The sequence below is a fragment of the Colius striatus genome, chromosome 16 (genome assembly GCF_028858725.1).
Source record: "Colius striatus isolate bColStr4 chromosome 16, bColStr4.1.hap1, whole genome shotgun sequence".
NCBI classification, from domain to species: domain Eukaryota; kingdom Metazoa; phylum Chordata; class Aves; order Coliiformes; family Coliidae; genus Colius; species Colius striatus.
The window spans coordinates 17,171,468-17,185,390 of record NC_084774.1 but is presented as its reverse complement, the minus strand read 5'-3'; the positions used below and the strand labels follow the sequence as shown (position 1 = coordinate 17,185,390).

The 13,923-nt window shown below is 40.9% G+C and overlaps 1 protein-coding gene across 1 annotated transcript in view; it reads left to right on the top strand.

The window, feature by feature from the left end:
• EYA2 (EYA transcriptional coactivator and phosphatase 2) overlaps positions 1-13,923 on the top strand; it is a 54,098-nt gene that overhangs the window by 17,769 nt on the left and 22,406 nt on the right. Inside the window, exons 5-8 of the mRNA XM_062008918.1 lie at positions 3,943-4,010; positions 5,920-6,097; positions 7,699-7,826; positions 8,328-8,411. Coding sequence (XP_061864902.1) covers positions 3,943-4,010; positions 5,920-6,097; positions 7,699-7,826; positions 8,328-8,411 — 458 coding nt within the window. The remainder of the gene's footprint in view (positions 1-3,942; positions 4,011-5,919; positions 6,098-7,698; positions 7,827-8,327; positions 8,412-13,923) is intronic.

Below are 13,923 nucleotides of genomic sequence, written 5' to 3'. Positions count from 1 at the left end.
ACCAGTGTTCCTCTGTTGTACTGTGTATTCATAAGCTGAAAGAAAACTTTTTTAGCAATGCCAGAGCTTAGTTCTGAAGATACTTAGAGAATCACAGAATCTTAAGGGTTGGAAGGGACCCCAAAAGATCATCTAGTCCAACCTCCCTGCCAGAGCAGGACATCCTATTAATCTTCCCTTATTTTCTTTACTTCTCCTTACCTGGAAAGGAGAGAATGAAATGCAACCTGTTATTGCAGTGATGGAAAGACAGAAAGGGAGAACCTGAGAGGAATGAGAAGCTGGCATGAAAGCTTTTGCAGAAATACTAGTCTAGAGCACACACCATTGGAATTATCATTGACCATGGCGTAGATTTTAAAATGCTTAAATTAAAAAGGGAATGAGGGGAAAACAGCAAATGAAATCCATCTGTATGAGAACAGGAATATACCATCAATCAGCTCACAAAGAGTTTCTCTATACATGTTGCCCTTGGACACTCATATAGAGAAGGGCCACATCTACTTATCAAGGAAAAAATCGTGGCACAGAATATGCAGAGCATATGCACTCCTTTCATGCGGCGTCTTTTCATGCAGGTCTGTTTGTGATAGACACACTTTACAGGAACATTTACAGTACCTTACATCTGAAGAGCTATTCTACTCTAGGGTCCAGATTGTTTTATTACCAGCTAAATGTTCTTTAAGCTACCTGTGAATGAGGGCATTGTGACATTTAGAAACTGGTTTGATTGAACACAGATGTGAACCGTATTCCATATGGAGAAGATCCAAAGGGAGAGATCCCAGGCTTGTTTCTGATTTGCAAGTAGGCGTTTCAATGCAATTACTTGACATTGAGCTACCAAGATGGATGGAAGCAATTCGCTTGCTTGCACATCTACTGTAATACAAATGTGAAATCAGCTGCAGTTTGAGATAGTTTGCTGTCTTCAGAGGTCAGGGGAAAAAATCTAATAGATGTGAAGGCAAAATCATGTGGAAATAGGCAGTATCCACTCAGAAATAGGAGCAGGCCAGGCATCTGTGTACATTGCTTACTTAAAGGCTTCCTGTGCCCCATTCCACATAAGCACAACTTTCTAATGTCATTCCAGTTTATCCCTGAATATTGCAAGAGGTGCTGTTGCCTGGGAAAGGATTTGAAAAAAATGGTTCCATGTGGCATGGGGATAAATTGATATTGCCAGGATGCAAGGTCTGCTGATAATTTTCCAGCACTTCTTGAGTGTAAAATGTACTGAAATTGCACATGGCAGCATTCATTTTCTTAAAGAACTGTTTGCTTCTTACTAGCAACTTAGGGAAAAAAAGCAAACACTTCGGGCTAGTTCTGGACTGCTGAGTTCTACAAGGCTGCTCACAGAAACCTTAACTAGCAGGCCTCAATCTCTGCTCATGAAGAGAGAGGGTTTATCCTTGTCACTGCCTGTGGTGCTTGTTTGTTTTCCTTCCATTTGAACTAAATGTGCATCATTGAAAACGTCTCTCCAGTCCAGCCTGTAAACTGGGGCAGGAGCTGAGCAATAGTAGTCCCCATGAGCCAGCTCAAGTCCCCAGGACAAAGGTTGATGTTGATATTAAATATTTCTGAACCTGAAGCTTCAAGAACTTTCTTTTCCATGCAGGTAATTGGGGCTTTTTACTCTCTTTTTTTTCTCCCAACTTTTCATCTTGGTTCAGCTGGGAAGAAATTCCAGGTTTTTACTAGGTTTGGTTGTTTGCTTGTCTCAAGTGTCCTTATCTGTAAATATTCTGCTATAACAACACTGAGCTGCCAATACTGAGCTTAGCAGCTCTCAAGGTATACCCTGAGGGGATGTGTTGTGTTCTCCAAATGCAATGTTGTAGGAATAGAAAGAGGGAGTTGTGTTTGATGTCAGTTTAGACAAACTATGCTCAAATGGTACTCCTGCTTGGTCAGGATGCAATGACAGGGGCCAGAATAAGTGAACAACCTAAGTTGCCAAAATCTGTTCGCAGGCCTGTTGAACTTCAGGTTATAGGAAATACCAGACTTAAGCACTTTCACAAGTATTTAAATGTGCAGGTAAAAAAAATCAGGAAGTGTTGTTTCTGTCTCTGCACCACAGTCCTTCCTTTTGGAAACCCCCTGGGCTGAGGGAGCCAGGCTGCAGCAGCCTGTAGGGACAGCCTGGGGCATCTGAGCTAAAAGGGCAGAGATACATTCTACAGAACCACCATGTAAAATCCACCACATAGACTCCAGTCACAACGTACTGTAGGAAGTTACGGAGCACGAGGCATTCCCCATCTCCTCAGCCCCCTTCTCCCTGCTCACATACCTGTCCCGTGTGTGCCTGGACACACTCTCTTTTCGCAGCTGGTACAAAGTTCAGAGTAAGTTCATTCCAGTTGTGCAGATCTCCTCCTCTTTTTATAATTCTGATTGTTTGAAAACCAGGAAGCTGTGGTATCATGTGCAGGTAGCACAGCAATAAACATGTTCTCATCACAATTTACACATAAAGCGTTGAGTCCCTCGAGGTAACTCATCCCCCTCTTGACAGCTTTAATAAAGGATGATGGATTGCTTCTAAATGATAGTTTAGGAAGATAAAAAATTCCTCCCTGTATTGTTTTGAGCTCTGGTGTACAAGAGCTGTTTTGTGTTCCGTGGAAGTTGTTTTTGCCTGTAAGCACCGGGGCTCTGTTGCTCACTCCTCTTCAGAGTGGTGAGAAATGCTTAGTTGCTGCAGGAATATATTCATCCTGCTGCATGCTCAGGACTTCTTGAAAAACTGCAGAAAAAGCAAAGCCTAGTGTGGGCAGAAGGTGGGGACATGCCAATGTCTGAATGTGCTGCAGACTATGATGCTGCTCTGTGCAGTCTTCCCATATGGCTTGTGGAGAGGAGCAGGGATTGGATACTCATCCACATAGAGCTGCCTCTGAGGGGTGAATGCCAGGAAGAGGCATCACCTGAACCTACCTACACTAGCTGAGCTCCCCAGACAGCATATGCAGAGGGCTTGGAGACACCCAGGCCTCCCAGTACAGTCACCTGCACTCTCTTTTTCCCCCTCTCTGCCTTTTTCTCTTTAAAGACTACATGTGACAGCAAATTAGTTCTGAAGGGCAGAGTCATCCCTCTTTTTTCTTTTTGGCTTAAGATTTATTTTTGTGCATGTGCTTTGTAGCTGCACTTGGCAGAAGGGAGTTTGTTCAGCTGTCCCTTCCCTAGCTAATCTGGCATCTTAAAATAAAAACATGCTAGTGGGTCTTCAGAGAGAACTTGCTACATGAAGACGTGCAGAGAGTCATATGATTAAAACAGCACTACTCAAAGCCATTCATGTGATAAGAAACCAGGTAAGAAAGAAAGGCTGATTGCCTGATGGTACATCGAGGTGACAAATGCCCAGACAAGAGCCCACTGTGGCCACACAGCACCAGAGTCAAACTCTTTCATTGAGAAAACAGTGGATCTGAGTACTCTTTGGAGCCTGTTGCTGTTCAGTAGGATGCAATATAACACAGTCCGGCTCTGCCTCTCCTGTATATGGACAGCCAGCCCTCAGAGCAGATGCTGTGGCAGAACACTGGCAGAAGACTTTTCGTCAAACTGCACAAAATCAAGAGGATGTTCTCCACCCGTGTGAAATGGAAAACAGCATAGATTGTAGCTAAATCAAGGCTAGAACTTGCCAGGGGTGCAGGATCCAGGGAATGGGAAGCTTGCAGCTCTCCTACCACTTCCCATCTTTCCTGAACCTTTACTTCTCCACCTATAAAGTGTTTGTGTTAATGCTTCGTCCACCTAAGAAGGCCTGACTGGACATAGGCTGCTTTGTTTGGGACAGAACACTTTTTTTCTAGTGAGCCAGTGTTTTACTTGTTTGGAAATTATTGCATTAATATATCCTGTTAGGTTGATTTCTGGTGTGTTTTGTGACCATGATATTCTTTCCCTTAGGCACAGCAGGGATTTACCAGGGAGCCAATGGCCTGACAAATTCTGCAGGATTCAGTGCTGTGCATCAGGTATAGTTCAGCATCTATTATTGACAGCCTTGTCACTTATTTTAAACACTTGGAAGATTGGTAGATCAGAGAGATTACTCTATTGTTTACAAATATTTAAGGCAGGTAGTGCCATGTGTTTTGATGAACACCATTCTGCTCTGCTCCTGTGGCCTGTCTGTTTGCCAGATACTATAGAATATTGGTCAATTTTAAGATGTGTGTGTCAATACACATGCTTGCACAGAGTGCAGTCCTTCCAGGAGGAGGATGCCCTGACAGTCTCTACCGTGCCTCTGTAGCAGTGCCAAGAATTTCATCATTCCTCTGCCATCTTATAACTTTCAGATATGTTTCCCATCTGCTGTAGAGAGCTCCACTTCTAGAATCCTGTTGTCTGCTGTCTTGGCATAGAGTTGTAAATATGAGCAATTTGTAAGATGAATATTGAAGCATATGAGCTGTCTGTGAACTTGCTTCTTTGAGAATACACCTGTCTGTGGGCTTCATGCTTCAGATGCCTCGATAACTGTGTGTGTATAAATAAACAGTGTGCATATAAACACAAGACAGATGTTTTTCAGTAGCAAATGACTCTTCTTGATTGGACCAAACAAATGAGTACAGCGTCCCAGAAAATGTGTTTTGCTTGGCTGATAATTTCAATTCCTTGTTTGTAAGGTAATTGTTGACTTGTATTTTTAATGTCAACAGTGGGCAATTTCTGTATTACTTCAGTTTGGGCTAAAAACATCAGCATTTGCTGATAGAAGTGCATTTTACTGAAGTATGGAGATTACCTAAAAAAGGGAAAAGTAATTTGTCTGTTTTCAGCAGTGATGCTCTTTAAGAGGAAACAATGAAATTCTCCCATTTCTTTTTCAGTTTAATAGCTATTATGACAACTCGAGTCTTTGTTCTTGAGAGCTCCCTGGTGTCTGAAAGTTAATGAAATAGCTGTGTCACAGACAAAGATGTAAGCTGTGAAGGTTTAGTCTTTCTAAAGACTCTTTATTATTTAATTTTATCTAATACCAGAGACTAATTAGCATTTCTGAGGAAATAAAAACCTTTTGCTGAAAGACAATCCCTAGAGCCTGAATACAAGTCTCTATCTAAAAAAGCAAATAGGTGGTCAAGAGCAGGAGTTGCAATTGAAATGAAAAGAAACAAACCTTTTATGTTTTAATCGTCTAGAGGGATGTTTTCTAATCTATTCCAGTGTCCTGCTTCTCTCAAAGAAAAAGAACATATGAGGATAATGCTGTGAGGTTTGTTTGGGAACCCTAAAATCAGTACAAAGTGGTTTATGATACTTCAGTTCTCCAAGTTCCCTTGCACTTCGTGTTTTTAGTTTGTTTTTCTGTAGGTAGGCAACATCACTCAGGGATTTAGTTACTGCTGTGATAGTTGGATGATCCCAGCTGTGAACATTTCTACAAAACAATTGCTACTTTTCTTGATTTTTGTAACCTATTCTAATAACTGATAGGAAAATGTTGCTGATCATGGGACAATGCAGCCTATTTTGCTCCTTCCCTCCCTTAGTTCTGTGCTTCTAATTACTTTGGTATTTTGCTGTTGACAAAAACTGTGTCATCATGGTCCTTTTCACAAAGTCTCCCTACTTCTTCACTCCTATATAACTGTAATACAAAATGTGTTGGTACTGATAACTTAAATCCTATAGAAGAAGCAGAACTTACCTGATTTCTGACCTCTTGTTGATTAGTTGATCATAAGAAAGTAGGAGTATATTTGGGAGGAGCAGAAATGTAGTTTTCTAGGTGAATGAAACGTGGTTCTTTAGTGAAATATTCCTGAACCATGAGTTGCTGCATGCATAGATAACACTGCCTTTGTGATGCCTTACTCATTATAAGATAAAACTAGATGCACAGAAGTTAGATGTTTCTTTTTTTCCTCAAAGGAATATTCATCATATCCAAGCTTTCCTCAAAGTCAGTACTCCCAGTATTACAGCTCGTCCTACAACTCTCCGTATGTGTCTGCAAACAGCATCAGCCCCTCAGCCATCCCAACCTCCACTTACTCTCTGCAGGAGTCTTCTCACAATATCACCAGTCAGAGCACAGAATCACTATCTGGTAGGTGCATCTCTTCTGAGCTTGCTTTGGCAATCTCAGCCGTCTGTAGACACAAGCACTGTAACCTTGTTGGAATCTTTAAAAATATGTGTATTTACATGGACAAATCAGATCTTGCATTTAAAAGCTCTGCTTACATGGTGCAACACAGGGTTTTGGGAAGAGCTTAGAACATCCAAACTCTCTAAAACCACCATGTCTTTTTTTTTTTGACTATATGAGGTTGGATGTCTATTAAAATCACTACAGAAAAATAAAACAATTCCGTACGAAACCCAGATCACTACTGAGGGCTGACGTGGATGGTAGTGCAAAATAAACAGCCATGCTCTGACCTGATTGTCTGATGATTATTTTAGCCCATGTCTCATTCAAGGTTTGTATTTACCTCTTAGAACAACATGCAATATATTTATTCATAAATAAGTATGAATAGAGAAAGTTCATCTTTAAAAAGTCAACATAAAGTGTTTGTCTAAGTAGAGAGTCCAAGATTAATTCCATGCAAAAAGGCTTCAAAGTTTGCAACCTCTCTTTGCTTAATTTTTGAAGTCTCAAAGCTTAAATGGTTTCATGGATTTACTGACTAGTTATGATCCTCCAATGTACTGTCAAGTACAATCTTCAGATATCACTTCCCTACTCGAGTTTTCATTGGCATGCAACAACATTTATAGGAAAGGCCACATAATTTGTGGATGATCACAGTAGACGCCCATGGTAGGTCAGCTGACTTATCTGAACATCTGTGGTTGCTCTAAAAGAAAAATAAACTAATATTGATTTTTAAAAAGAAGTGATCCCAGATTGCTCTAAAAGCAGTTGGAGGATTTTGTGTTCTTTAGACCTTATCTCAACCTTTTTGAGAAGAGTGAATTCGAAATGGCTTGTTAGGCACAATCCAAGCTTTTCTGAAGAAGAGTGTGGTTATTCTAGGAAGCTGGAGAAGCCACAACTTAGCAAGGTGAAAAGAAAAACATATTTGAAAAGGATTTGTGATGTAAGGTAAGTGAAACCCCGACAGGTTTATGAAACTCAAGCCAATCAAAACAGATTCTTTATACAAGAGAAATTCACCTTTGACTGTCTCTTCTCAGTTATTTCTAAAATACTAGCCTCTGTGAAATGGAACATGGCTAAACAGGCTATTTCTGTGTTTTTAATTGAAAGTTGATGTTGAAAGTATATTTTTAATCATAAGCATTCATAAAATATTGTTTTAAGTTTTTTTTTCTCAGAGGTTCCTCTTGGTTTCCCCTTTGGTTGCCTTTCTAATGTCTCTCTTTCTAAGCAGCAGTGGAATTAAATTCAAAAAGCTATTTTTGCTTTTCAGTGATAAATGTGATTATGCTTTTGAAGTGATGCACCCATTTGAAAATTCCATATACACAGTCTTGGTGATTTTTGAAATTGTTGTAACAAACTTTAGGAATCAAAAGTTATTTCTCCAACCACGTCAGCTGCTGCCATGAGAAGATTAAGGTTTGCTAATAGTGTTTTTGCAGTGTTTCTGATGCTCTCCATTAAGAGGTTTTGTGCTTTAATTCTAATGTTACAGTGCAAAATGTAAGTTTACAACAGATTATTTTTTTTCACAATAGGAGAATATTCAACAACACCAGCAAAAGATATAGAAACAGACAGACATCACAGAGGGTCAGACGGCAAGGTGCGAGCCCGGTCAAAAAGAGGCAACGATCCTTCCCCTACTGCTGACAGTGAGATTGAGGTAATAACTTTTCCTTTTATTCCCTTAATAAATCCAGCAAAGAAAAACAGTTGAATCTATTGGCAAATCCCACCATCAGACTAGTGAGTTGAAGAAGCAGAATAAAATCAGTAATATAACCGGAGCCTACAGACATACGTAGTCAAAATAATTGCTCAATTTCTCCAGGTTCAGCATCTCAAACTATTCTTCCTATGTACATTGTTTTCCTTTGGGCTTTTTATAGGTCTGCTGCTTTGTTCCTCTGGCTTGACATGCAACAGGGGATTTCTGTGGTTGTTAGGAGAGCAGACTCTCAGGATGATCAGCACACACGTAGTTCCAAAATTGTTGATGCCTCATTTTGCCTGCTTTCACAAAGCATCCACAGTCAGTGCTCCAAGTGAGGGTTGAGATCTTTAAAAGCTCTAATCCAACAAGACATATTTCCTGGCTGAGCGAATTCTTGCAATTGCTTAATATGTAACTGTGTTTCTTTTTCCCCCCCGTCTGTCATCACAGCGTGTGTTTGTGTGGGATTTGGATGAGACGATAATTATTTTTCACTCCTTACTCACGGGAACCTTTGCATCCAGATATGGGAAGGTAAAATTGAATTTTTTTAGCATTACTGCTTGTCCAGCCAAATTGCATCGGGAACTGTGGGGGCAGCTAATGAGACAGCATTTCAAACAGATGCTGCCGGTTTTATTCAGGCGCGTTTGTACAAATGTGTCCTGTGGTATTTCCTTCTAGCATGTGAAAATTTAATTTACCTCCCTTTCATGTTGCAAGCAGTCTCTTGTTTTTCAAAAGCTTGTATTGTTCAGCTGCTGCTAGATTGGACATCAGGATGTTCTTTCAGTGTCTGTCTCCTGCAAGAGAGAGCTTGACTCTAGCCTGAATGAGGTAACACGTTTTTTGTTAGACTGGTGTTTTCTTATGAATCTCAGATGACTTTTTAAGAGAGATTTTGTGTTGAATAGTCTAGATTGCCATGAAGAATATTGGCTCTTCTTCCCCTGTGGCTGCTGAAGCTCACATTTTTAAGGGAATGGTTCTAGGAACCCTGTCTTTATCTGTGCTTCAGATACCTCCTTTGAAATGCAGACAGTGCTGTTTTTTAGGTAACTGTTCTCTGTGGCTGAACAGACCTAACTTGGCTGCTGAGGAGAAAATGCTGACTTTTGGATTTAGTACCATGTGCTTCAAATTCTTCCTAAGGCAGCTTTTTGTGATAAACACTTAAGTCACTGAATTACAGAATGTCAAACACATTTTAAATGGGTAGGAAAAAAGACAATATCATTACCTAATTAAAGGTGGATGACCTAGTGGGCAGCTGTTTCCACACATGGCTTTGAACAGTCAGCTTCATCAGGAGACTGGAAAATAACCCTGCTTCTCTCTAGAAAGTAGAAATATGATTTGACATCATTTCATGGCTTTCCCAGCTGTACTTGTTTTACGATGGTTATAACAAGCTGAATGTGTAATTAGTAAGATAGATTTATTGTTCACTGTTAGATGTGCACAGTTGTAAAGGATATAAAATGGTGTTTGTGGTGTGGAAATCTACTGCAGCACTTGGAATGCTGCTAACACTTCTAACAGCACCCTCTGAAAACCAAGCACATGTTTCCAAGTAGGGATTTATTCAGACCTGTGCTGTACAAGGTAATTGAAGCAGTTACTTTTCCCAGGGAACATAATGAACGAGGCAGTCTCAGGTATGGTTGAGTAAGCTCAAACCTACTGCCTGCAAAAACCAGAAAGAATTAGGAAGGATCAGGAAACACAAGCTTATGCTGCCTAGGTCTGCTGTGTGGTCATGCTTAGCTTTGGTAGCTGCAGTATGCATATGGAGAATTCCCTTAATGGACTTTGTCCCAGGATAAAACCTCTAAAGCAAATGCCTTCCTCTTCTGTCTGTTGCACAAGTTTAAAGGGTGTGGGTTGAAATCTCCTGCAAGATAGTGATGGAGGTGAGAAGCCCTGCCACTGCAGTACCTGTGAGCTCTTGTTGATGGGCTGCCACAAAGGCGGAAACTGCCGTCTCTGGAGCAGCTGGTGGGATGAAGTGGGATGCAGGAGTGGAGCCAGAAAGAGTTTATCAAAAGCAGTCACCAGTGGCTGAGCAGTTCCCATCGGCTGTGAGAGCAGAGTCACACCAAGACAGGGCACTTAGCAGCAGCAGCCTGCAAAAGGCACCAGGGAGAGAGGAAAACAGGAAAATAGAAACTCAGGGGTTTGGAAGGCCTTTAAAGGTGCACAGTGACAACCTTCTGTTGGCCATTTCCTTTGTACAAATGTAAAGAATGATACAAACAGGATTTTCTTTCTTTTGAATGAATGAATCACCTTTCCTATTAAGTTACAACAGGCTCTTTGAGAAACTTCTCTAGACAGACTCTTTTTTTTCATAGTTCTTCATTTGTTTCATCAGTATTAAATTCCTCAGGGCTTTCCTATAAGGGAAATGGTTGTGTTATAAAAGTATTATAGGCTAACGGCTTGATCCAAAGACAACCAGAGGCTTTGGTGGGCTTTGGAACAAACCTTAAACCAAGGGGGAAATACAGCACACTCAGACAGGCTGTCCTGGGAACCATCAAATAGTAACACAATTCAAAAACATTTAACTGAGATGAACTATCAAGTACAAGTGAAGCAGTGAGCCAGAAGTTAATAGAGTTTCATCTTCTCTTACTTGAACAACGTAGGAGATGTTGATCTCAAAATAAATCAGGTATCAAGGCCTACATTTCTTATTTTTGTCCGTAATTGATCATGGAAGTTTCATGTGCTTGTAATTAGACATTGAATTAAATAGCTTTGAATTAAATCTCCCACATGGAGGTCTGAGTTCTTTGTGTCTTGCTCCTGGACAAGTGTCAGTTTATATGATCCTCACCATTCCTCTGCCCAACGCTAATGTCCCAGCATCATCGTGTCTGCACTAGTAGAGCTGCTGTGCAGCCACTCAAAGAGTTACTCTATAAAGTTGATCAAACTGAAGAACAAGACCTCTTTTTAGGATCATATTTCTGGGAAGAGAGGAGGAAGAACCTCAACTATAACTTCAGGGATTGGTTCTAACCTTCACCGCCAAAATCTCCAATGTTTCTGCGTGTTGCCCCTTCCCCGGTAATGGCAGCAATAAGGAGCTGTCCAAAAAAATCCTGATTTGGGGGAGGAAGAAGGAAGAAATCACAGAAAAAATTATCAATTGTAGTCATATTATTAATCATTAGTGCTTCAATGTATATTGTGGCCAGACTTCATGTGAAAATTGTCTTTGTTTGGTTTCTGAGGGAAACCTCCACAGCCCTTACCAGAGACATGGACTCCTCAGAGCATGGACAGTTCAGCTCAGGTGCTCAGAAAATTATTTGCTCACGGCATTCATAGAAATAAACCCACAAAATTTACTCAAGGTTCAAGCATGAATTAATAGCCTAGCTTAGGCTACTCCTTTTTTGCTCCTCTGCACAAACTCTTTGCTCTGTCCCATGGATTACACAGTCATCACACATTGGGTCTTAATGTCTTTCCCATACGGTCACTGCAGAGTAATGTTTATAGTGGCAGAGTGGCCTGCAAATTCACATCTCCTTTTGCCTTTGTGCCCATGGTTGTATGGTTGCATACCTGCACAAACAAATGGAGTCATGGACTAAGTGACCTGGGCAGCAAATTTGTCAAACCCCAGGAAATCTCTCCACCCTTTAGTTTCTCAGCAGGAGGCCCTCTGACAAGAACAGGCAAACCCAAAACAAGTTCCATAAGCAGTTAACCCTAGATACTATGTTGAGGAGGGTTTAGAAACCTGTTTTGCAGGGTTCTGATTGCAGTATGGGTGCAGAATATTTACTGTGTGCCTAGAGACCACAACAGATGTAGACCATCATTATAGCTTAATGTACAGTCCACCCAACCCTTTTAATCCCTTCAGGCATGTATAGTAGAGCTCCCATTCAGCAGGAAGATGGCTGCAGTCTTTACTATGTCTGCAAAGATCTGCCTGCCAAATCACTGACTAAACATAATGGGAAAAAGGGGTCAAAATCCATCACAGTGCTGCTGGGGTTACATGTGAGTTGGGTAGAAATCAAGGGTCTTTGGCCATTTGTTTAAAACAGCTAGGTGTAGTACAGAAAGACTCTTTTGGTGGTATTAATTCAGACACAATAAAAAGAGATTGCATGCACTCCTGTGCCAAAAAAAATCATGAGTCTATTCCCCTTTCCCTGAGATATTTGCAGGCTTGTTCCATAAACCGTTTTGTCAAAGCATTACAAAAAGTGGTCTCTAAGTTGGAGAAATGTTTGGTGTTCTATTGCAGATTCATTCCCATGCTTTTTGAAGGACAAGTGTCAAGAAAAGAGGGAGCACTGGGTGCATTGTTTTTCTTAGCTGAGGGGTGTATGTGAAGCTAAGACATTTTCTCAGGATTTTGTGTTGATCCCAGAAGGTGTGTTCTTGTTCTGTGTTGGTACACTCCTTGGTATTTTAGTGTCAAAATGATTTGTGAGTAAAGTCTGGAGTTAAAATTCATCTTTATGTGCAAAGTTAGTCTGAAATCCTGGAACCAAATTGAGAAGATTTTATTTTTGCACTGACTGAATACATAAGATAGTCTCAATTCATTGTGTTGGATCATGAGCAGGACTTTGACAGTGTCTGGCTGATTCCTGGGAGTTGCTATCTATAGAATTCCCCATAAGATGCATTGCAGGTTCTGAGATTGCTCAGCATCTTGGCTTGAATTGGGAAAAACATACGGCAAAAAACAATAAAGCACATCATGTCCCGATTTTAAATCAGAGCCGTGCAAAGTCACGTTCTGTATTGTAGCTGACGTTAACTGAAAGGTGTTTAGGTTCCCTGTGTTGCTCAATGTCCCTCTGAGCCTGGACTATGGTTGCTTTGCCTGGGCTGCTCTCAGTGGGGCTTGCAGTTTGCCTCATAGTTGCTTTGTTGATGTAGAGGCTGTTTCCCTATGGTAGCCTTATTATTTTATTACTTTTGCATTTCAGAAGTGGCAACATGAGACTTATCCAAACTGTAAGTGGTCAGGTATCAGTGAGATAGAGACAGGGAGTACAATCAAGTTTCCAGGCTGTGGAAACTTGGGCTCTGCCTCTCTGATGAGGGACTTGCAGTGACACAGGTATGTGAAGGGCTAGGAGAGAATCCTCCAACACCAGTGGGACCTCACAACCTTTTGGATAGAGTAGCTAAAGGTGCTGTTTGGCCCAGTTGAGAACAAGACATTATGGTTTTCTAGCATTTCAAGGAAATGTCACAGCTGCTGCTTGTTGGCTATCTGTGAACTGGGCTGTCTCATTCTCACCAGAAATGATGTTGTGGATCTAAGAAACCTCATTCCTCAAAAGTTGTACTGGCACTTACATGTTCTTACAAAAAGTTTTCCTTTAAGTGAATTATAATTTCAAATTACATGAAAAAGTCATTGAAAAGTTCCTGCTTGGCTCCACCCAGGATCCTTGTAAAACCCTGGGTCAGGGGGGCTTGGAGGGGCGTTTTCCCCTGCTTTCATTGAATGCTTCAAGTAGTTCATGCTTTTCCCTGCCTTGTTCTCTTGCAGGATCCTAAAGCCAGGTCCTGATTGAAACACCATAGGGATTTAATCAAATCTGATGGTGATTCATGCTCCTAATGGCCGAATCTGTCCTTTACTACTTTACAAACTGAGAAGGAATAAAACCCCATTTTATTGCTCGGCCGTTAAAAACTATTTGTAGAAGTTGCTAAGGTTCAAATCAAAAGCACCCTCCCTTGAGAACTATTAGTTAATTCTAAGTGCCATGGCATCACTTTTTTTCTTCTCTCGCTTGAGATGTGGCCTTATATCACTACTGCTGTTCAAACATCTGAGAGTTTTCCATTCCTTTGACAAACATGAGCCAAAGTGCTTAAGGACATCTGTTTATTTTATTTCTTTAATGAGAAAACCTTCCAATTTCTTACTGGCTCAGCTGTGTTTATTTACATTTTGTTAGTCATATGTGTGGGGCACCTTGGGACGTTAAAAACCTGCAGAGGCCTATGCTGAGGGCTGCTAGCAGGCATCCTGGTCAGAAAGGCAGAATAA